The following is a 25,496-nucleotide window of genomic DNA, read 5'->3' on the forward strand; positions in this document are numbered from 1 at the left end:
GGTCAGAGACTGGGGACGTGCTACGGGAGATGGTCAGAGACTGGGGACGTGCTACGGGAGATGGTCAGAGACTGGGGACGTGCTACGGGAGATGGTCAGAGACTGGGGACGTGCTACGGGAGATGGTCAGAGACTGGGGACGTGCTACGGGAGATGGTCAGAGACTGGGGACGTGCTACGGGAGATGGTCAGAGACTGGGGACGTGCTACGGGAGATGGTCAGAGACTGGGGACGTGCTACGGGAGATGGTCAGAGACTGGGGACGTGCTACGGGAGATGGTCAGAGACTGGGGACGTGCTACGGGAGATGGTCAGAGACTGGGGACGTGCTACGGGAGATGGTCAGAGACTGGGGACGTGCTACGGGAGATGGTCAGAGACTGGGGACGTGCTACGGGAGATGGTCAGAGACTGGGGACGTGCTACGGGAGATGGTCAGAGACTGGGGACGTGCTACGGGAGATGGTCAGAGACTGGGGACGTACTACGGGAGATGGTCAGAGACTGGGGACGTGCTACGGGAGATCAATGCAGCCTCACCAGTGCACACATATATATATATATATATATATATATATATATATATATATATATATATATATATATATATATATATGTGAGGTATAACACAGTAACAAAATAATACAAACGTAGTAGTGTAAAGCTAAGTTTGTATATAACCAAGCAATATGTAGTTACTTATGCTGAAACAGAGTTTTAATGGGTCTCTTCTAGTAGACTGTCTCAATAACATTCCTTCCCGTCATTATAAGGAGTGGCTCCCCCCTCCCCCCGACACCCCTATTGGGTTCCAGCTGTGCCCCAGGAGGAAGGAGCCAGAGCCCCTCTCAATGTGCACGTTTAATTCAAATTTTGTGGTGCATATTGTTTTACCCAGTACACTGAAGATACAGCTATTGCTTTGAGTCAGACAATACCACTGTTATGGTAGGTTTATTTGAACAGTGAGAGGCAGAATAACAACAAAAATATTAAGAAAAATGCATTTCAAAAAAGTAATTGATTTGCATTTTAATGAGTGAAATAAGTATTTGATACCCTATCAATCAAGAATGTCTGGTGCCCAGGTGTCTTCTATACAGGTAACTAGCTAAGATTAAGAGCACTCTCTTAATCTCAGCTTGTTACCTGTATAAAAGACACCTGTCCACAGAAGCAATCAACCAATCGGATTCCAATCTCTCCACCATGGCCAAGACCATAGAGCTGTCCAAGGATTTCAGGGACAAGATTGTAGACCTACACAAGGCTGAAATGGGCTACAAGACCATCGCCAAGCAGTTCCGTGAGAGTGACAACAGTTGGTGTGATTGTTCGCAAATGGAATAAACACAAAGTAACTGTCAATCTCCTTTGGTCTGGGGCTCCTTGCAAGATCTCACCTAGTGCCATTTCAATGATCATGGGAACAGTGAGGAATCAGCCCAGAACTACATGGGAGAATCATGTCAATGATCTCAAGGCAGCTGGGACCATAGTCTCCAAGAAAACAATTAACAATTAGTAACGCACTATGCTGTGAAGGACTTAAATCCTGCAGCGCCTGCAAGGTCCCCCTTCTCAAGAAAGCATGTGTACAGGCCCATCTGAAGTTTGCTAATGAACATCTGAATGATTCAGAGGAGAACTGGGTGAAAGTGTTGTGGTCAGATGAGACCAAAATCAAGCTCTTTGGCATCAACTCAACTCACCGTGTTTGGAGGAGGAGGCATGCTGCCTATGACTCCAAGAACACCATCCCCACTGTCAAACAAGGAGGTAAAAACATTATGCTTTGGGGTGTTTTTCTGCAAAGGGGGCAGCTTCACTGCATCAAAGGGACGATAGATGGGACCATGTGCCATCAAATCTTGGGTGAGAACCTCCTTCCCTCGGTCAGGGCATTGAAAATGGGTTGTGGATGTGTATTCCAGCATGACAGTGACCCAAAACACACAGCCAGGGCAACAAAGGAGTGGCTCAAGAAGAAGCACATTAAGGTCTGGAGACTGGCTAGTCCACTCCAGGACCTGATTCCCATAGAAAATATGTGGAGGGAGCTGAAGGTTTGCGTTACCAAATGTCAGCCTAAAAATCTTAATGACTTGGAGAGGATCTGCAAAAGGGGAGTAGGAAAAAAAATCCCTCCTGATATGTGTGAAAACCTGGTGGCCAACTACAAGAAATGTCTGACCTCTGTGATTGCCAACAAGGGTTTTGCCACCAAGTACGAAGTCATGTTTTGGGAAGGGGTCAAATACTTATTTCATTTATTGTAATGAAAATCAATTTTATAACTTTTTTTCAATGCGCTTTTCTGGATATTTTTGTTATTCTGTCTCTCACTGTTACAAGAAACCTGCCATTAAAATTATAGACCGATCATTTCTTCAGTCAGTGGGTAAATGTAAAAAATCAGCAGGGGATCAAATACTTTTATCCCCTCACTGTACTTCATTTCCAGTTAGAAGATTCCCCTGGACTAAGTGCCCTGATGCCACACTGTGACAGGGTAGCACTGGTGAAGGATCCCAAAAGGGAAAACAATCAACAATAAAACATGACAAATGTCTCTCAGTGCAGATATTTCCTTTATTTTCTGCCCTGTAAATTTGACATCAGGGGAGCTATCTTCTGACAGGTGTCACCAGAAAAAGATTTTTTCAGTATTCCTGTACTGTTGATGACTCACAATTTTGGATTTCCCTCATTTTTAGTGCTGATGAAAATATTCACCAGGAAAAATAGAGAGGGGACAAAGCAAAGACGGCAATAAAAACCTGGCAGTGATTTTAACCTCGTGCTACGCTATAATTAAAACAAAAAAAAAAAACATTTGGCTTTAACAATTTAACACTGATAACTATTATATAGTTTGAAAACATTTTCTAGGATCACACAGGGCATGTTCTTGCCTGTAAATAGTATATATAATAGCCTATATAAAGTGATATGGTGTATAGTAATATATGGGCATGATCTTTTCTGTAAATAGCATAGTCACTCACATTTAAACAGAACTCCGGAGAGTTAGCAAAATCCAACATTTTATCCAGCTATGGCGTCATAAAACTTTTTTTTTTTTTACGACTGACACAATTACCTGAAACTGACTTGATGGCAGGCTGTACAGCATTTCTCAGAGCTGTACATCAAACACAGAAAGACAAGCAGAAAGAGGAAGGAGCAGGCGAAGATCACAGATGTAGGCTTAAGTGTCGTTGGCCAAGAGAAGAGGGGCTTAAAGCCTTGTACACACAATCAGAAAATCTGATGAAAAATGCAGATTTCGAAGCGATCACATAATAATCTGATCTTTACTACACAGCTTTCAAGAGCCGATTACAACAGTTTGTCCGAAATTACCCATAGGGACAAACGCAAAATATTTTCTTGTGCAATACCAGATTGCATGATTTTCATTCAGACAGTACAGTTTTCGTCTGAAAAAAAAAAAAACTGAAGAACAAGAATGCGCATTATCCGAAACAAAAGAATACAATACATTACATCACTGCTGAAGTTGCATTCTGTCATATGAGAATTTCCATAATTAAGTAACCTCTTCATTTTAGATATGAGACTAGTATACAAAAAAAAGACAAACATTAGTCCGATTATTCTCATTGTCTATACAAGGCTTTAGGGTCGACGGCTCAGGAGGAGAGGAGCTTAGGTGCCCACGGGGCATTAGGGTGGCTCAAAGCCAGAGGTTCCTGGAGGCAGGAGGCTTAAGTCCCTTCAGGCGGTGGGGGTTTAAGGGCACATGGTCTGGGAGGCTAGAGGGGCTTAAGTCCCCTCGGGCACCGGGGGCTTAAAGGAGTTGTAAAGACAGAAGGTTTTTTTTTTTAATCTTAATGCTTTAAGATGAAAAAAAAAACCTTCTGTGTGCAGCAGCCCCACTAATATTTACCTGAGTCCATCTTTATCCAGCGATGTTGCAGGAGTGTCTCAGCTGTGTGGCTCATTGGCTAAGACAGCAGGCATGAGGGCTGGGTCATGGCTCTGTGTCTGAATGGACACCGGGTGCAGTGACTCTGCTCATGTGCCCCCACAGAAAGCTGCTTGCTGTGGGGGCTCTCAAAACTAGGGAGGGGGCAGGAACACAGAATAGGGACACAAGAAGAGAAGGATCTGGGCCACTGTGCAAAACCAACTGCACAGAGCAGGCAAGTATAACATGTTGTTGTTTTTTTTTTTTTTTTTTTTTTTTTTTAAATGAGACTTTACAATCATTTTGAGGGAGCAGAAGTTCCCGGTGGCGGCAGACTTAAGGCAGCTTGGGTTTCTGTTGGAGAGGCTTAAGTCCCCTCAGACATTGGGGGCTTAAGGGTGGAGGTGCCTGGAGTTGAGGGGCTTAAGTCCCCTCAGGTTCTTGTGGGGCTTAGGGCTAGACAGTTCTGGGTGGCTGAAAGTTGCTGGAGGTGAGAGGCCCTCGAGCACTAGTGTGGTGCTGCTCTTTCTTCATAATCTAGTCTTGGACTTGGGTGATTCCTAGATGAGGCTGTATTGCATAGTCTGCCTTATGGTGGACCCACACCTTCAAAAACTAGTGTCAGGATTGAACTTCTATTTTAAGCTATGTATTTGTCTGGAAGCAGACCAGAAGTGCAACTCTTTTGAAATCCCTGTATAAACCTTCCCAGTCTTCTTGGCTTCAACACCTTTTCTGAGATCTTCTAAAATCCCATTTTACTGGACTTTATTGCCCTTCACAATTTTTTTATAAAGAGCAAGAAACCAGATTACAATATATCAAGCTGCACTAAAAAAAAATCATTGGATTTCAAGTGCATACTAATAAACAAATGAATGTAATGTACCCATAGAAATATGAATGTCTAGAAATCAAAAATGAAAACCGTAACTTAAAATAAAATGTTAAAGTAAAGTAAAATCCTCTTGTGCTCATAAAATCATATAATCAAAGTGAATGTCCATCACCGATAAATGTAGGATTAGTGCACAAAACCACTACTTCAATGGTAGAAATGCAAGTTTACCAGCTGAGAATTACCTTCTACATTAGGACAGGTCACAAAGGGCTCAAAGATAACTGAATTGAAGATCACCACACCGCTAAAAGTATGGAAACAGATACTCCAATAGTGTATAACCTTCTTACACAATTTACTAAAGAATAAAATTGCACTTACATCAGAAAGTATTGCGCAATACAGCATACTCCTCACCAGCAAAAACAGCAGACCAACACATTCGGGAACACAATGATGTCAGCACATGGCTCAACCCTACGCATCTCATCATATGTGATGTCGACCATACTACATCATCACTCTTTATACCCAAATGGCTGTAACCAATCTGAGCTACAATGCAATCATCAAAAATTGACAACCAAGCCTCAATTTGAATTATATTAAACTTTAGATCTTTACTACATACTAAAGGACACAAAAAAAAGTTAAAAGCCATCTAGTGGACATTAATTATATTGGCTATCAATGTAAACTCCTAAACATTTTATATACGGTATATACACACTATATTACCAAAAGTATTGGGATGCCTGCCTTTTACACGCAGATGAACTTTAATGGCATCCCAGTCTTAGTCCATAGAGTTCAATATTGAGTTGGCCCACACTTTGCAGCTATAACAGCTTCAACTCTTCTGGGAATGCTGTCCACGAGGTTTAGGAGTGTGTCTATAAGAATATTTGACCATTCTTCCACAAGCTAATTTGTGAGGTCAGGCACTAATGTTGGATGAGAAGGCCTGGCTCTCAGTCTCTGGGATGAATTAGAGCAAAGGTGTTCTATGGGGTTAAGGTCAGGACTCTCTGCAGGCCAGTCCAGCTCCTCCTCCATCCCACATTTGCTCATTTATGTCTTTATGTACCTTGTATGTGCATTGATATGCAGTCATGTTGAAACAGGAAGGGGCCATCCCCAAACTATTCCCACAAAGTTAGGAGCAGTTGAGGGCACGGAAGTCATCTTCTCAGAAAATTTATCACCGTAGGTGGAAGGCCTACATTTCCATGTGTGAGGAGATGGGGTGGCGTCCACGTACATATTCAGTTTCCAGGATCCTGCTGTTTTTGCAGCGAGGAATGGATCAGAAACTTGCATTAAGGGGCAGATATCAGCTTTGGCCATCTTTTGTCAGCGATCCTTGGTGACTCATTCATTGGTGAGTAGGTTTGTTCAGGGGGTTCAACATGTGGCCCCTCCGGTTCGACCACCGCTACCTCTATGGGATTTGAATCTGGTGCTCTCGATGCTTCTGAAACCACTGTTTGAAAACATTAGGGAGATTCCCTTATTGACACTCTCTCAGAAAAACTATTCTTACTAGTGGCCATTATATCTGCCAGGAGGGTTTCTGAGTTTTCGGCCTTGTCTTGCAAGTCTCCCTACTTGATCCTCCACAAGGATAAGGCGGTGCTGCGTCTACAGCCTTCTTTTCTTCCAAAGGTTGTTTCGGCCTTTCATCTAAATGAGGACGTTGTGCTTCTGTCCTTATGTCCTCATCCATCGCACCCCAAAGAGGTGACTTTGCATTCCTTGGATGTGGTCTGGGCTCTGCGGGTGTATCTGTCTGCTACGGCTCCTTTTTCGGAGGTTGGACTCGCTGTTTATATCGGTGGCTGGTCCGAAGAAGGAACTGGCAGTCTCATCAGCCACCATCTCTCGGGGATCAGACAGATTGTATGCCATAAGGGGACAGGCGCCTCCCTTTCCTGTCACCGCACATTCTACCAGGGCAATTGGTGCCTCTTGGACTTTCCGACATCAAGCGTCTGTTTCCCAGGTGTGTAAGGCGACAACCTGGTCATCTGTTCACACTTTCACAAAATTTTACAAGGTTGATGTGAGCACATCTTCGGATGGTTGCTTGGGCTACAAGGTTTTGCAGGCAGCTGTTTAAGGTTGCAACTCCTCCGTTGAGGAGCTCTGGTTGTTATGGGTGGAGTTATCGTTTGCTGTTCCCACCCCTCCTTTTCTTTGACACTGCTTGGGGATGTCCCTGAGGTCCGTCAATGCTGTTGCCCGTCAATGAATGATAGAGAAAATAGGATTTTTGTACTCACCGTAAAATCCTTTTCTCTGAAGTTCATTGAGGGACACAGCACCCACCCCTCCTATTTATGTTTGTACTGCTTTTGACGAACTGAGCTGCTGGATGCAGTGTGAGGGGTTATAGCCAGTAGGACTGCCCCCCCCCCCCCCCGGGCGGTACTGTGCAAGTGTTGCTGTTTTTAACACTTTCTGCCTAGTCCTCTCCTAAAGGGGCGATATAACCCTAAGGTCAAGAAGAGCTGCTGTGTCCATCAATGAACTTCAGAGCAAAGGATTTTATGGCGAGTATAAAAATCCTTCTCAAAAAACAATAGGGGAACACAGAGATCAGTCTGGAGCCATCTAGTGGATAGTAATTATATTGATCATCAATGCTTATTTCTAAACTTATATGTAGCTCAAAAAAAGGGGAAAAAAGAAACTGTCACATTTCACAAAATTACAACGTATATAACCAATAAATATAAAAATAACAATATAAATGTTTCCATGAATATAAAAAAAAAAGAAAAAAATGTAATTATAAAAATTTTGGAGCCATTTAAAAATGTCAGCACTCACCTACCAATTTACATTCTTAAAGGAGCTCCAACCATATAACTGCCCTATTAATTAGAGAGGAAAAATATAACTATATTAGATCTAAGCATTGTCGATTAAAGGCATTCATATCCTAGTTGAAGTTAAGGCCGTAAGGGGTGAAAGACTTAATTTTATGGATCCATTTGGTTTCTAATTTGGAAATTTCTCTTTTTAATTGCACTCCCGCTCCAATGTGGGGTAAACTTGTCTCTACCCAAAAAGATCCTGAGTGAGGGATCATTATTCTGTACGGCTGTACATAGAAAAGGTCTAAAAAAGCTTGTCGGTGGTCTCATTGGCAGCGGCTCCTGTTGTCCTAAATCTAAGGATAGTTTGGAGTCATCTGGCTTAATTAACACCAATTCATCCTTAGACATATAACAATATGCACAATAGGCATCTCTGTCGTCCTGACCATCAATTGGATTTTTTAAGACCTTTTTTAACTCGCCTAGTTCTGCCTGAGAAGCCTACAGAGGATCCATGATCGGGACTCCCGAGGAGGCAGATTTTTGTCCTACAGAATGTTGCGTATTTCTACGTGACGGGGTATCAGCAGCCTTAACAGATGTAAGTCATTTTCTTTTTTTCCTATTGATAAACCATCTGAGTTAATCACCATATGTAAGTCACTTACTACACTAAAAAGGCTCTCCCACCTCCCTCTTTTGTTTTCTGGTGGAGGCCCCACGCTGCCCCCTGGGCTGATGGCCAGTCCTTGCAGCCAAACTCTCAGACTTTTGTGGACCACTGTATCCTAAATCGGATTACATTTTAGGAGCCATTATAGAAAGGTTAATCATACAGAACTTTTTTTCACAACTGATGAAAAGAGCGCAAGAAATTTGTTCAAATGTTTCTCATTTCTTGAATTTGGCTGTAGTTCATAAAGTAAACCTCTAAATGTAGTCTCCTCAAAAAAAAAGATCTCTTTTTAGGTTGTATATCTTTGTTTCACCAAACTCTTAGATTTGTGTAATAAAACATAGTGGTTCACCACTGATATTAGAATATTTTTTCAGGGTGTGTGTGTCAATGTTTGTAGTTTATTTTTTGCTCTTCTCCTGCACCTATATATAAAGAAAGTTGTTGACCCAAGCATTTTGTCTCTAGTCTTTATAGCATGCTACAGTAGAGAAGTCATGACCTCTAAAACCCCGGTGCATAAAATAAACAGGCTGTGGTGCATTTGTGGGCTTAACTGAAGTGTTTTGTCACCTTAGGTGATAGAGAAAAATATATTCTGCTTGAATAAACCACACTTTTTTATCTTGTTTTCACCACTGTTATAAAAATATTTGTGGAACACTTTTAAAGCTGAGCTCCAGCCAAATGGTTAAGTACACAGATGAAAATACGTGTGTGTGTGTGTGTGTGTGTATATGTGTGTGTGTGAGTGAACCATTTTATGTGCCTGAGTATTTTCACTTCACTGCAATGGCACACAGCTTAGGTAACAACACTGCCCAAGTGGATTATGGTTACAGCAGCACCCTGATGAAGTCCTCACTTTGCTCTCTCCTCCTGTTGGTACATCCCTCTCCCAGTTTAACTGCTGTTGTGTATTATAGAAGGCTGGTGTCAAGTCAAATTCAACTACTTTTAACTTATGTAATTTTAAATTAATTTAACAGTTGTTAAAAAAAAATTAACAAGTAGATGCCATTATGCATTATTTCTTTATTTTTTTGCAATTTGGTTTATGGCAACTGTTTAAAAAAACTACAGTAAGTAGTAAAAAAAAACACAGGATACCCAAGGAGAGTAGTGCCGTGGCAAACAGTAGGTCTGACTAAACTGTTAACAGTGGGAGGGGCTTAGAGGACCGGGTAAGCTCACTTTTACAGAAAATGTTGTAAGGTAAAGTTGGACTGGACCCCAAACTCCCCCCCCCCCCCCCCCAGGTCCCGCTGTACCTGAGTCTCGTGATCACCCCGCTGTTAGACATCAGATCAGGTCATCTCTTCACCGGTCTGGGGATTTGAAATCCCTGCAGCTTAATGTCCTAAACATACCTTGTGAAGGTACATATAGGCATTCTAATTGGTCGGCGCCCACTAATCAAAACCCGCCTGTCCTGTCAGCTCTGGAGAAGCGGAGAGAAAACTGTGGGGATTTAAAATCCCTGGACCGGGTACAACGGAAATGGGAGGGAATGGGGATGGGGTTCATTGTAAGTTCATCTTACAGATTTTCTGTAAAGGTGAACTTACACTTTAAATAAAACCCACAAGCAGCACTCTTCCTCACTTTACCCTTTTCAGCAAAAATTCTCACATCCCCAATAAAAAATCCAACTCTAGTCTGCACATGCATCCCTCCAAGCAGAAACCTACTGTTGTTGGCTTTTTGAAAGCCAGGCTCTGAGTGACGGAGTTGTCGGCATCTGTTAATCCCACCATAGCATCTAAATTCACCTCTTGGAAAATTTACCATTGAACCTGGAAGGCCTAAATTTCATGATGCGAGGCTGAAAGTTTCAACCCACGCACCTTCATGTCTTTAAAAAAAATGGCTTTTCTCCAATGAGACTTTCATCAGAAGCTTGCTTTGAGTAAGATTAGGGGCCAAGTTTCAGCACTTGCAGCCTTCTTTCAACGTCCCCTGGCTACACATTCCGTAATTCCTACTTTTATTCAAAGGGGTAGACGTGGCTCCTCTGATGCGTTCTCCGTTGTTTCCGCGGGACCTGGATTTAGAATCGGCCCTATAGAAAACTCCCTTTTGAGAATGTTAGGGAACTTACCTTAGTGACTCTATAAAAAAGGGTTGCTTTTTTTTTGGTGGTGATCACTTCTGCTTTGTCTTGTAAATCCCCTTATTTGGTCTTGCACAAGAATAAAGGGGTTCTTCATCCATGTCCTTCCTCCTTGATGAAGGTAGTGTCTGATTTTCATCTGAATGAGGACATTGTACTTCCACCCCCTTGTCTGCGCCCTTCACATCCTAAGGAAAAATTCACTTCACTCCTTGGATGTGGTAGGGCTGTACACGTGTATCTGTCCACTACAGTTTTTTTTTTTCTTTAGGTCTGACTCAGACCTACAAAAAAATGTTAATGAAAAGGTTTGGCAGCTTCCTCTGCCACTATTTCACAATGGATTAGACAGACTTTTGTTCAGACAGTCATGGCACAGTCCACCAGTGTGATTTAGAGTATCTTGGGCTTTTCAGCATCAGTTGTCTGTGGCTCAAGTTTGCAAGGCAGCTACCTGCCCTTCTGTTCATACTTTTACCAAGTTTTACAAGGTTAATGTTGGACATCTTTGAATGTGTGTTTTGGGTACAAAATTTTGCAGGTGACAGTTTGAGGTTCTTTGATCCTTTCCTACAACAGGTTTGAGAAAGGATTGTCCTTCAAAACACATTACCACCCCCCCCCCCCCCCTTTTCCACCAGCATGTAGAGGTCACCAGGAGGCATTGGGTAGGGGCACAGAATGCTGTTTATTGGCAGTCTTTTTGACAGCTGTCAGGGTGGATCCCTGTGATGCCAGCCAGGGGATCTGGAGAGTCTTGATTTGTATCCATCTTGGGGATTTCTACCACCCATGCAAAATGTCAAGAATTTTTACAAAGTGTGCTATTTTTTTCTTTTAATAAATTGTATACTGTCATGCTAATGAGGATCACGCGCTCCTGTTTTTTTTTTCTTGCTCGAGCTGCTTTGAGTCAGCCCGGATTTCCTCTGGAAGCTGCAGTATCCTCTGATTAAGTGCTCTTTTTTTATGAATTTTATTGATGCTGACATTGGACATTAAAAGCTGTTACCTATAGTGTTATTTGCTAATTTGAGGATTTGCTTTCGCTTTTGTTCTTCTCTTAGGAGTTCCTTTTGTGGGTTGTGTGTTTTTACTCCTGGTTACCCACACCTCAAGTCATCCCTACAGTCATAAAAAAACAGCCTGTGTCCTTCAAAGAACACTAGAAAACTAAATTTTTTTTCTGCTCTCCATAAAATACTCTTTTCTAGGTTCATTGAAGGACATTGCACCAACCACTCTCATAGATTTTACACTGCATTGTGACTAACCAAGCTGCCTATTACAGATGAGGGGCTTTGCCACAGGTTAAGACTGCCTATAGGCGGTGCTGCATTCTTTTTTCTGCCTAGTGTCCTCCTGAAAGTGGTGCTATAACCCGATAGTCAGGATTGATATCAGTTGTGTCCTTTAGTGCAGTGGTCCCCAACCTTTTTGGCACCGGGGACCGGCAAAATTGTGCCAAAGCCCGGCGAGGGGGGGGGGGGCAGGGGGGGGAGGGTTTTTAAGCCAATTTCACTGCAATTTATCGGGGCAATAGCTGGTGTTCGGCTGTTGGTACTTCAATCATCACAGCACCATGGTTGGTATGGTGTCAGAATGATTGAAGCGCATTATTTCTTATATTACATTGTAATATAAATGAAATAGTTCAACTCACCATAATGCAGAATCAGTGGGAGCCCTGAGTGTGTCACTTTCCATGTCACCTGCCACCAGATGAGAAATGCCACTTGTCACGCTGCCTGCCACCAGATGAGGAAGGCCACTTGCCACATCACCTGCCTGTGCCGCCAGATGAGGATTGCCACTGCATTGGTGACACTGGTTCAGTGGTCTTTCTTAATTGAGGCCAGGAGAGCAGAGATGCGGGGCAGGCAGTGAGAGATGTCATCTCTCTGCTCCCCGCCGCACCTCCGATATTCTGTATGCTGTGTGGGCCAAAGAGCGGTAAAGCTAGGCGGGCAGGGATAGATGATGTCGTCTCTCTGTTCCCCGCCCCACCGCCGACATTCCGCACGTTGAGGGCGGAAGAGCGGTGATGGTAGGTGGGCGGAGAGAGATGTCATCTCTGCTCCCCAGCCCGCTTCTCTTATTTGCCCACCCGCTTTCTTCTCTGATCCACCGGTGCCTTACAGCCTGCCGCGGCCCAGCTGCAAAGACGCTACGGCCCGGTAGTGGGCCGCGGCCCGGGAGTTGATGACCCCTGCTTTAGTGAAAACAGAAGAGAAAAACGTTACTAGATCATGATACACCTAAATATTTGGGAGTAGAAATTGTCACCCCTCAAGATATATTGACAATAATATGCATATTTCCTCCAACCCTGTATCCTCAAAAGTATACCCAAGAATTAAACTGTCTACTCACAACTTTTCTATGGCATCCTAGGCTTCCAACTCCCAACATCTTTGGGGGAGAAAGTGATTTTACAGTGAGGAGAAAAAAATCCAGCAAAAACTGGTACTGGGTCAACCTATTCTTTCCTTGCTATATTGGGAAAAATTATGTTATAATATGGGCATTGGAAAAGGTATAAAGACTATTTAAGTAATAAAGACATGTCGGAAGCCAAATTTATGAAGAGGGTCACATAGGGCCATGTAATATATTTAAAGGTTTTATGGTTATCTAAAGCTGACAAGAGAGGATTAAGGAAACTGTGATTTGGTACATTGTGGCTGGATCTACCTGGAATATATCACATTTGGTTTTCATGAGCATTCATTAATGTGGGAATAACAGAATTTAAACGATTTGGCTAAAATATTAGCCAGAATTTTATCATCTATATTAATCAGGCCTTTTTTTATAGAAATAAAATGCAGCGCTTTTAAGATATAAATAAAATCCTTCAAGAATGTCCGTATAGATCCAATAAAGTTAAACACGTGAAGATCACCTCAGATGTATGTCTAATATTCTCCCATACGCAAAGAATCCTCCACCTACACCACAGCACACCGGGTCTCTTACCCTCGGATATAGACCAACAAGTTATAAGTGGTCAAACAACACTCAATCAGTCACAAGACACAGTCAGACTGCCAATAGACTTCATCAATTTTATGGCTCGATCTTGGTCACTTCAGAGGTCAGATCACCATAAGTATGTCAAAGGGGAGTATAAAACCGCCTCATGGTGTAGTATGTAAAAATACTTATTAAAATATTCCAGAATACTCACAATAGGTATGGTCAAATCAAGCATGTCAACAACTGCATATTAAAGTTCCCAACCAACAAGATGGCCACGCGGTCCCTGTTGCTCAGTGACATTGCGTTCCAAGCTCCAACCAATGCGTTTTTTGTAATTGGACATCATCATTGACGTAGCCAGCATCTGTCACTGCACTATCTGTTGGGTGGGGGGGGCAGAAGTATCCTCCTCCCCACTGATTGCGCTCCAAAGCGCAATAGAGTAACTAACCGGAAGCAGAAATGACGCAGTGACTGGAAAGGCTGTGTTTAACCGAAAGCTGAAATGACATCAGGGCCAGAACCGAAAATTACACCGGGTTCGAAGTAACATTACCGAGTCAGCATATTGGGCCGTCTTTGGTTACAGCTTCAATCTCCACGCATTGACTGGGCTTCTGGGCAGATTCTGGCTTGGGGTTCCTCTTGATTCTCGTCCTGCCTACTAATAGTTGCCCCTAAGGAGTCACTTCCTGTTGCCACCACATCAGTATCCTTTGCATATAGCGATTTCCGGGATGTGTTCTGTAAAAAATCAGCTGCGGTGCTTTCTCAGAGATCATTTGACACTCTGGATGAGGAGCCCACCCCTGAACCTGAGCTGATCACTCCTACCTCATGTATTCTTGCCCATTCTACCACCCTGGAGTAAAAAATTCCTCCTGGCAAGACCTTTGTCCCCACTGAGCTAAGAGTTAAGATCCTTCATTAGGGACATGATTCCAAGGTGGCAGGTCATGTTTGGCTCCTCCGATCCCTCTATCTCATTGTATGCAATGGGGAGCTGCGCTAAATGAAAAATTTTTCTGTGGCCACAAAAACCATAAACCAAAACAAAAATACTAAATGTCAGATATTATTACCCACATACACTCGTAAAAGTACTGTACTGTATAAATTACTGACAAGTGACTGATTGTGTGAATAAACAAAGTGTATGGGGTAAATCAGTTTCTTATATAAATAAATCAATCATTAGATTATGTGAATAATTGAGATAGTAAAAAAAAAAGACAATCCCAACTAATTAGGATATGCAAAAGAACACCACAGGATGTGCTACAACAATAATCAATAAATGAATAAATACATTGAAATAAATGATATATACCTAAAATGTAATAAATATATACAAATAAAAATAAATGGATTAAAAAATGGATATAACAGAATTCAAAATTCATTCAGTGTATAAAAAAGAGAAAATAGTCCACACAAGTCCCATAGATAATAGCAGACAAAATTTGGCGAATAATCCGATGTGAAGTGAAAACTGACACCAACAGAAATTTGTGTAAAAAGAAATCCGCTGAAGCACCTCCACCAATGGATAGTTAGAGCCGCTTACCAGAGCGTAAGATCTCAGTGTTAAGCGAGATCAAAAATCGTATTTCTGGATGGTCTAGACCTTTTTGGCACCGGGGACCGGCTGCGTGGAAGAAAATTGTGCCAAGGCCCGGCGAGGGACTGGGGGTGATGTACGCACACACGTGGGGGGGGGGGGGGGGTAAGTGAATTTTGCCGGCAATTTATCGGGCAATAGCTGGTGTTCGGCTGTTGGTACTTCAGTCATCATGGCACCATGGTTGGTATGGTGTCAGAATGATTGAAGCGCATTATTTCTTATATTACATTATAATATAAATGAAATAGTTCAACTCACCTTAATGCAGAATCAGTGGGAGCCCTGAGTGTGTCACTTTCCAAGTCGCCTGCCACCAGATGAGAAATGCCACTTGTCACGCTGCCTGCCACCAGTTGAGGAATGCCATTTGCCACATCACCTGCCTGTGCGACCAGATGAGGAATGCCACTTGCCACGTCACTTGCCTGTGCCATCAGATGAGAAATGCCACTTGCCACGCTTGCCTGCCACCAGATGAGGAATGCCACTTGCCACGCTTGCCTGCCACCAGATGAGGAATGCCACTTGCCACGCTGCCTGCCACCAGTTGAGGAATGCCACTTGCCACGCTGCCTGCCACCAGTTGAGGAATGCCACTTGCCACATCACCTGCCTGTCACCAGTTGAGGAATGCCACTTGCTACATCACCCGCCAGTGCCACCAGATGAGGATTGTCACTGCATTGGTGACACTGGTTCAGTGGTCTTTCTTAAATGAGGGCAGGAGAGCAGAGATGCGGGGCGGGCAGTGAGAGATGTCATCTCTCTGCTCCCCGCCGCACCTCCGACATTTTGTATGCTGTGAGGGCGGAAGAGTGGTGATGCTAGGCGGGCAGGGAGAGATGATGTCATCTCTCTGCTCCCCGCCGCACCGCCGACATTCTGCACGTTGTGAGGGCAGAAGAGCAGGGATGCTAGGCGGGCGGAGAGAGATGTCATCTCTGCTCGCCAGCCCGCTTCTCTTATTCGCCTGCCCGCTTTCCTCTCAATCCACCGATGTCTTACAGTCTGCCGCGGCCCGGCTGCAAAGACGCTACGGCCCGGTAGTGGGCCGTGGACCGGGGGTTGATGACCCCTGGTCTAGATGGACTGTCCTGGGAAACCACACCGGACCTCTCTCTCCAAGTACTCCAAACGGTTAAACATTAGTGCCCCAATATGGTCAATATACATAACGGCAATATTAAAAATCGAGCCGGCCGGCTCTCGGCTACCGCCCGCACTTCCGGGTCTGGCGTAGAACGCGGTGACATCAGCACGCCGTTCCTCCTTATGCGTTTCGTCACTAGACGGACGTGATCACAGGATACGGGACGGTGCCCTGACGCACAGCTTAAATAACAAACAATACAACCATGCCTCGATCTGAGCTCCATCAGACATGCAAATCAGCCATATTGGTTAGGGGAAAAACGAAAAAGAATACCAAGCTCTCCCAAAAATCAATCAAAGGGAAAACTACAATATGATGGATCAGTCAATATGTTATAATATTAATAGAATATGGCTAATTAGCCTGCTCTAGAGTAACAGTATAAAATATATTCAAAAAACTATTACAAATTTCATATGGAAAAATTATAAAAAAAAATAATAATTTTAAATATGAAGAAATTATTAAAAAATAGTCAACAAAATTCATACCAAAAACAGATATACTTCTAATCCCTGATACAGAGAAAAAAGGTGAAATAAATAAAATAAGAAAAAAATATATATAAAATTTTTTTATAAGAAAATGTATAAAAGAAAAAATGAATTTTCTCTTAAAATTAAATAAATCTAAAACAAAAACAGGAATCGCAGCACAAAAAGGGCCCTCACACCACTGTTAATAAAACAGTGGGAGATGATAGAGGGACAACACAAAAAAGGGGTGAAAAATAAACAAAATTTAGAGAGGGGCCTAGTAAAGGGTCCCACCCTTATAATCTATGGGGGAAACTGCCCCCATTGTTAAAAAATACCAGATCCAATTAAACCGGCCTATGGAGTCCAGATCAAGTTCACAAGTTATAACAAAAACTGGGTACATAAAAATCATGCATTATCAATAAAAGAATTCACATCCACCTCAACGTTTAAGCCAAAGGGGGTGTAGCATTTCAATTTATGTATCCAGGTCATCTCTAATTTTTGAAATGCTTCTAACAAGATGAGTACCCCTCCAGTTGGGCTTGAATTTGTCAATCCCCAAAAAGATCGTATTGGAGGGGTCTCTGTTATGTGCCACAAGATAGTGCTTGGATACTGAATGTTTGGTAAAGCCCCTACGTATGTTCCCTATGTGTTCATTCAGACGCACATGTAGAGGGCATTTAGTCCGGTCCACATACTGGAGGCCACAAGGACACTCCAGTAAATACACCACCACTTCCGTAGAGCAGGTAATAAAGGGCTTTATACTATAGACCTTGGAAGTACTAGTCGACCTAAAGGTGGTACTCCTCCTAGTCCTACATCCGTTAATACTGCAAGCAGGATATTTCCTACACTGGTAGTAACCAGTGAGGTCTGAAAAAAAGTAAGGTCTATTTATGGGGGGGTTCAGAATGTTAGGAGCCACTCTATCCTTTAATGATGGCACTCTTCTATAAAGTAGCTGTGGCCTTTCAGGCAGGATGGTTTTGAGTACAGGGTAATTTCTCAATATATGCCAGTGCTTATTGAATATGTGTTTTAACTCTGGAATATTGGCAAGAATAATTGGTGATAAATGGATGACGGAAAGAGTCATTTCTGTGTCCATCTCCTTGCTCCTTCAGTAGGTCTGTTCTATCCAGACGACCTACCTGGTCAACAGTAAGGGCTAAGGGTTCTGATGAGTATCCCTTATCAATAAATCTTTGAGTCAGAACCTGAGCCTGCTCCAAAAAAGTCTCATGTTCCGTGAAATTGCGCCCAAGTCTCAGGAACTGACTCTTAGGCACCGACCTCAACCAGGCCGGATCATGGCAACTGGAAGTCGGGATAAAGGAATTTCTGTCAGTGGCTTTGAAAAAAGTTGACATGACAAACCGCCCTCCACTGACAGAAATAGTAATGATGGAGCTCAAATCGAGGCGTGGTTGTATTGTTTGTTATTTAAGCGGTGCGTCAGGGCGCCATCCCATATCCCGTGATCACATCCGTCTAGTGATGAAACGCATAGGGAGTAATGGCGTGCTGATGTCACCGCATTCTACGCCAGACCCGGAAGTGCGGGCGTTAGCCGAGAGCCGGCCGGCTCGATTTTGAATATTGCTGTTACGTATATTGACCATATTGGGGCACTAACGTTTAACCATTTGGAGTACTTGGAGAGAGAGGTCCGGTGTGGTTTCCCAGGACAGTCCATCTAGACCATCCAGAAATAAGATTTTTGATCTCGCTTAACACTGAGATCTTACACTCTCTGGTAAGCGGCTCTAAGTATCCATTGGTGGAGGTGCTTCAGCGGAATTCTTTTTACACAAATTTCTGTTGGTGTCAGTTTTCACTTCACATCGGATTATTCGACAATTTTGTCTGCTATTATCTATGGGACTTGTGTGGACTATTTTCTCTTTTTTATACACTGAATGAATTTTGAATTCTGTTTATATCCATTCATTTTTTAATCCATTTATTTTTATTTGTATATATTTATTTAATTTTAGGTATATATCATTTATTTAAATTTATTTATTTATTAATTTATTGATTATTGTGGTAGCACATCCTGTGGTGTTCTTTTGCATATCCTAATTGGTTGGGATTGTCTTTTTTTACTGTCTCAATTATTCACATAATCTAATGATTGATTTATTTATATAAGGAACTGATTTACCCCATACACTTTGTTTATTCACACAATCAGTCACTTGTCAGTAATTTATATATTCACTTTTACGAGTGTATGTGGGTAATAATATCTGACATTTAGTATATTTGTTTTGGTTTATGGTTTTTGTGGCCACAGAAAAACTTTTTTCATTTATTTAGCGCAGCTCCTCATTGCATACAATTTTGATTGTCGTAGTATAACGATTTGAGCTGCTGCTTATAGGCAGTTTATCTGAATAGCGCAGTTTCTTCTTTTGTACCTATATCTCATTAGTCGCCACTCTTGGTGGCCTACTCTCTTCTATCTCCATAGGGTTTCTTCCCATATTGTTTCTGACAGTGGTGTTCAGTTTACATCTCGCTTTTGGAAAGCCTTTTGCAAATCCCTCCAATATTATATTGGATTTCTCCTCTTCTTAGAACCCTCTATCCAATGGACAGACCAAGAGGGTTAATCCGGTGTTAGAGGTCTTCCTCTCCCCGCTCTACTCATCATGATGATTGGTCTTCTCTACTCCCGTGGGCAGAATTCTCTCACAATAATCCTCTTAACATCGGTTCTCAGAAGACACCCTTTCTCACAGTTTATGGAAGACACCCTCAGCTCCCTCTTCCCATGACCCGTTCTCTGGACATTCTAACTTTGGTTATGGTTCAATAATCATTCAATTCTATTTGGGGTGACGTGCATGATTCCTTCTGGGCAGCTGCTGACAAATTCAAGGGTTTTGCTGACTGTCGTAGGCGTAAGCCACCTTCTCTACAGCCAGGAGACAAGTTCTTGCTTTCCACCAGGAACATTAAGCTCTGGGTTCCTTCTCTGTAATTTTCCCCAAGATTCATTGGGCCCGTAAACTCTAATTTCTAAGTTATACCCTGTTTGTTTTAAACTTCAGATCCAGAAAAGCTTTAAGATCTTAAACTTCTTTCATGTTTCTCTTCTGAAGCCTTTAGTCATCAATAAGTTCTCTCGTCCTCTCCCCAGCTTGGTTCCGTCCTCTGAGGATAATCAGGAGTATGGGGTTAGTCAAATTCTGGATTCCCAGGTCTGTAGAGGCATTCTTCATTAACTCATGCATTGGAAAGGTTTTGGTCCTGAGGAGAGGTCTTGGATCCCTGCGTCTGATGTCTATGCGCCTCGAGTTTTGAGGGGGTTTCATTTGAAGTTCCCCTCCAAGCCTGGGCTCAAGCCGGGGAGGGGGAGGCTTCGTAAGGGGGAGTGGGTACTGTCGTGAATCTGCAGTGCCATTTCATGCCCTGACTGTCTGCTTACCTCTTTGGTCTGTGTATCAGTTTTAGGGATCATGCTAACACACCTGTGTGTTTAATCCTCTCTCAGTATGGCTTGACCCCAGCCTCTAACAGGAAACACTATTTAACCCAGTGCACTGCAAGCCAGCTTTGCCCAAGCACCAATTGTCTGAAGGCCTCCCTGAGTGATTCTTGCTGTGTGCTCTACGTTTGATTTTGTGTACCAACCTATGGCGTGTTCTCCTGACCATCCATGTCTGCTTGTTGCCCCAACCTTTGGCGTGTACTCCTGACCATCCCTGTCTGCTTGTCACCCAGAACTTGGCTTGTCCTCCTGACTATTCTTTGTTGCCCTGGACTGTTGCTTCCTCTCCATCCGCTGCTTCCCAGAACCATCGACCCTCAGCAATCAGCCGTTGGGTCCACAACCTCCGTGGTGCGATCCTAGTCACTTTCCCCCCCGCAAGAAATTAAGCAGCTAGAGCAAAGGGGGTTTCATTTAAAAAAAATTCTAAAAAAACATTGGAATGTTTTGAGGAGTGATAGGGTCTTAGGTCCTCTATTACCAGAGACCCCTATGGTCACATATAGGGGTGTTTCCCCATTGAGGTGCATTTTATTTCTATTTTTTGTCAATTGTTGCCAACAGTTTGTGCTAGCTGCTTTTTCTAGTATAATTTTGTTACCTTAGGCGCAGGTAGTTGGCAAAAATTTTTAGCTGGAGAAGTATTTAATGTTTGTAATGTGAAGTGGGAGAGAGATAAGCAGAATTCTATAGTCCAAGGAGCAAGGCTGACAATGCTGGTTAATATTTTGGTGCAGCAAAACCACTGTGTTGCTTGCGCCAACAGGAATTTAGGAGTAAATTGAATTTTGATTTGATATACAGGTATTTCTCTGTACTTGCAGCAATTTTAAAGGGATAAAATGTAGGAAGTGTGCATGTATCACAGACGGGCTAACAATAGGGGGGTATAGGCAGCCCCCCTGTACCAGGTTCAGCTTTGAAGCAGGCTCCTCCACACATCCACTGAATTTGCTGGCCATACTTCTCTTTCTAGGGATAGCTTACTGTGCTGGCCAGTCTAACGTGTCTTTCCCTTGTCATGCTTTAGCCACTTGTGGACTGTCCGCCTGAAATGTACTACAGATGGAGGGGGTCCTGCAGGCAAAGAGCCTTGCCTGTATGCTACTGCCTGCTTCTGGATTTAGGGCATGCACATGCATGCCCCCCCGCCAAAACCCGCTGTGACAGTCTATCAACACAGGACTCTGTACAGGGGGAACAATCTTTCTTCCTGAAAAGCAGGTATAATAAACAGAGATTGGTTAGTAAAAGCAGCACATAATACACACATTACACATTGTTAGGTACACATTTATTCCCTTGATTGCCATAGATGTTAACCCCTTCCCAGCTAGTGTCGTTAGGAGGGTTGCTCCGATATCGATACTTGTATCTGTATTATTGCCGATACCGAACATTTGCATAAGTACTTGTACTCGTACAAATGCTCCGATGCTTGACTCTGTACTTCGGCAGCCTCAGAGATGATCGGTGAGGCGGTAGGGGGAAGTTGCAGGCACCAATCTCCCTGTTTTGTTTTTGTGACAGACACTACTTCTCTCTCCGGCTGTCAGGGAGATTAGTGCTTGTAACTGCCCCCATCTCCGTACCGATCACCCCCTACTGTCCCCCTCTATGCTCCCTGGGTCCTCCTCTGGGTCTCAATCCGTTTAATCTTCTGTGTCCCCCTTTTGTGTCCTCTTCCAGGTTCCCCTGTGTCCTCTTCCAGGTTCCCCTGTGTCCTCTTCCAGGTTCCCCTGTGTCCTCTTCCAGGTTCCCCTGTGTCCTCTTCCAGGTTCCCCTGTGTCCTCTTCCAGGTTCCCCTGTGTCCTCTTCCAGGTTCCTCTGTGTCCTCTTCCAGGTTCCCCTGTGTCCTCCTCTGGGTTCCGATCCATTTCGTCCTCCAGGTCCCCCTGCGTCCTGTATCTTTCAGGATGGAGAGTGGAGGAAGGGAAGATATCGGGGGTCTGTTTAGGCCCCTGATATCTCACCAAAGCCCCCTCCCCAAACAGGGCTGTTAATAAAATATTTCAAAGTTAAACTGTAAAAAAAAGCAAAGGAAAATAGCAAAAATATATATAAAATTGTTTAAAAAAAATGTAAAAAATGATCGGTAACCAGTATTAGCGAGAACTTGGAAAAAAAAAGTATCAGTAATTGTACTCGGTCTGAAAGTGGTATCGGTGCAACTCTAGTCATTAGTGCAGTGACTGTGTATTAGCAATGATTACTGTCAGTGTCCGATTGCCCCCCGCATCTCAGTCCCACTATAAGCCGCTGACCACCGCCAATCGTAGTATAAAATAAAAAAATCCAATATATATACCATAGTTTGTAGACGCTATAACATTCATGCAAACCAATTAATATAAACTTTTTATTGGGATTTTTTTTTATTATTAAAGACCTATAGCAGAATTTTTTTTGCCAAAATTTATGAAGAAATTTTGATTATTTTTATTTATTTTTTTGGATATGTTTTACATTTACATTGTATACATTTTTGTTTTAGGTACAGCATTGCGTGGCCGTCTAATTACCAGTTAAAATAGCACAGTATCGAATAGAAAAAAAAATGGCCTGGTCATAAAGGGGGCAAAACTTTCTGAAGCTCAAGTAATTAAGTAGAGTGAGCCTCACTCTGATTGGGGGAGCTGTCTGTCAGACTCCCGCTGGCCCTCTCATGACCTCTTTTCTGGCAGCTTGCAATGTGTCAGTGGCTGAGTCTAGCAAAGCAGAACTGCCCCTGCCAAAAGTGTGTGTAGCAGCCCCCTAATACTTACCTGAGCCCCATCTCTGTGCAGCGATGTCCAAGAGTGTCTTAGCTGTCCGGCACTCTCCTCCTGATTGGCTGAGAAACAGCAGCGGTGCCATTGGCTCTCACGGCCGTCAATCAAAGTCATTTAGCCAGTCAGAAGAGAGAGTGGTGGGCCTGGGTCGAGGCTCCATGTCTGAATGGACATGCTCCCATAGCAAGCTGCTTTATGTGGGGGCACTCAACTGGAGGGAGAGGCCAGAATCAGAGAAGAGGGACCCGAGAAGTTATAGCAGCAGCTACATCACACTCCACTATAGGGATGCTGTTTCAGATATTGTAGTCCCTTCTCCCCTAACTGGATTGGAACCTGGATGTGCAGTGGGGTCACCCCCTGGCAGGTTGATAGAAATCAATGGGGCCTTGTACAGCCTACCTGACAGGGCCCCCTTCGGCTCCACCCTCAACCCTGCCCCTAACTCCGCCTTGAAAAATAATCGCATTTAAAAACCTTACAGGCTGGTTGTACCCAAGTTGATCTATCACTTGGGTACAATCGGCCTGCCCATGTATGGTTTAAATCTTAGCCGGTCCCTGCTAAACTGGGCAAGATTCTAACCATCTATGGCTGGCTTAACTGACTAACTGGCATTAACATCAATAGTGACACTAATACATGATTAGCTAAAATACGGTACAGTGTACACTATATTGATGGCACTGGCTGGGTTAACATCAAGGGGCAATGAAGGAGTTAAAGGTGTGCCTAACAAGTGTAATCTGTGCTGCTTTTACTAACAGATCTGGCAGTTTTTTCTCCCGGATTGCAGGGAGAAGAAATATCCAGATTTCTGATCTGTGTACAGAGCCCTGTGTTTGTTAACTACACAGTTAGCTACAGCTAATCAGCATGTCTCGGCCATAAATCATTGGCCCGGACCTTCTGACAAAATCATGCTGAAGCCAGTGACAGAGTGGATTAGCAGCAGGCGAACACATACGCATCCTTAATCCAGAGCAGGCTGGATGACGTACATGTATGTGGTCCAGCCTGCCCAATGCCGCCCTGCCACAATAAATGTACTGAGGGCGGGGGGTAAGCAGTTAAGGGGAAAAGATTGGGGATGTGTTCACACAACAGGTCTGATCAGGTCTGCTTGTCCATTTTTCAGGTTGACCTGATCTGACCCTCTATTCACTTCTATAGAAACAGATGGATCTAAACTTGTGCCCGTTTACACCCGCCCACCTCCAATCCTATCCCCTAAAAAAAAAAAAAAAAAAAAACTGAAAGAGATCTGTTCATCTTCGTCTAGTGGATTGGATTGGAGGACAGCCGGTTTGTTTACACCAGCTTCCCTTAGAGCAGAGCCGGCTGTGTCCATGTCCGTTGTACATAAGATGAGTGGACATGGACCTGGCATCTGCCCACTCCACTCAGCGGGGGATCAGCGGACAGATCCCACCCTGAACGCGCGGATTCCATGCTGTGTATAACAGACAGCAACCCAGCCAGGTTAAGATCATCCGCATTAGAATACCACACAGGTAGCAGTTGCTCTATCAGGGCTGGAATTGTCAGCGTGTCCTAGGACATGGCTGATGGGTGCCCTTTTTAACTTGTTAACAAAATCAGCGCCCAACAGCCATGTCATATGATACACTGTGACAGAAAACCTGCTGACTGTTGCCTCTGTATTACAGAAGGTGACATAGTAATGTGCAGTGTATGTCTTTCACCCACCTACAGGGGTGCTGCAGCAGCCACAATGAATTCTGTCTTCCCCTCTCCTGGACGCTGTCAGCTGCCTGCCGCCACCTCCCACCCTCTCGCTCTCCCCCTCTCTATGGCCGACTACTTCTGAGTTGATGAAGATCGCTCCACCAGGGAAGGAAATGGGCAGTCTCAGCAGGTGGCTGGGACATGCAGTGCAGACTCGGAATGCACTCCACATGCGCCCAAAAAAGGAGAAAAAAGTCCCTCCATACCCACCAGAACACAAAAAATAACAATAAGGAGCGGCTTAGTGGGGGTGTAATTTAGAATGCCCGTTTTTTTTTTTTTTTTTGTTTTTTTATTCTGTGCTGACTGTCTGAGAGGCTCCCCAGGCCCCTCTGCAGAGCTGAGCATGCCAGGGCCGGTTGTAAGGGCCTATCGGTGGCACTGCCCTCTGGCCTACCTCTGGTTGGCTGACTCTGATTTGCCTTCTGTGTTCTTTTGATTGTCTAAGCATGTCTCTGGATGTATTGGGGTCACCCCCTGTCCTCCTCCTGATTGGCTGACAAAGTCTCTGGCTGTATAGAGGTATGGCCTCTCAGGATGTGGGGGGGCTCCCATGATTTTTAATGGCGGCCCTGATTACAGAGATATACTGAATGTTGCTTTTTTTTTTTTTGCCTGACATATTTAAGACTTACCATTTTCAATTTTCTGATTTAGAGCAGTGCGACAAAAGATGAACTTCGGCCATCAGAAGAAGAGGTTGGCACTTTTACAAAAATCATTGAGGCAATGGGATTCACTGGACCACTGAAGTACAGCAAATGGGTAAGATAACATTTTTGGTTGTATGGAATCATAACAGTTTTGCTAAAACTTTGTATTTTACATTTTGCTTATTTTATT

The 25,496-nt window shown here is 43.5% G+C and overlaps 1 protein-coding gene across 1 annotated transcript in view; it reads left to right on the top strand.

The window, feature by feature from the left end:
* UQCC1 (ubiquinol-cytochrome c reductase complex assembly factor 1) overlaps positions 1 to 25,496 on the top strand; it is a 357,706-nt gene that overhangs the window by 116,224 nt on the left and 215,986 nt on the right. Inside the window, exon 4 of the mRNA XM_077459564.1 lies at positions 25,311 to 25,418. Coding sequence (XP_077315690.1) covers positions 25,311 to 25,418 — 108 coding nt within the window. The remainder of the gene's footprint in view (positions 1 to 25,310; positions 25,419 to 25,496) is intronic.

The sequence above is a fragment of the Lithobates pipiens genome, unplaced genomic scaffold (assembly GCF_037356315.1).
Source record: "Lithobates pipiens isolate NorthernLeopardFrog02 unplaced genomic scaffold, aLitPip1_a1.2 Scaffold_28, whole genome shotgun sequence".
Lineage (NCBI taxonomy): Eukaryota > Metazoa > Chordata > Amphibia > Anura > Ranidae > Lithobates > Lithobates pipiens.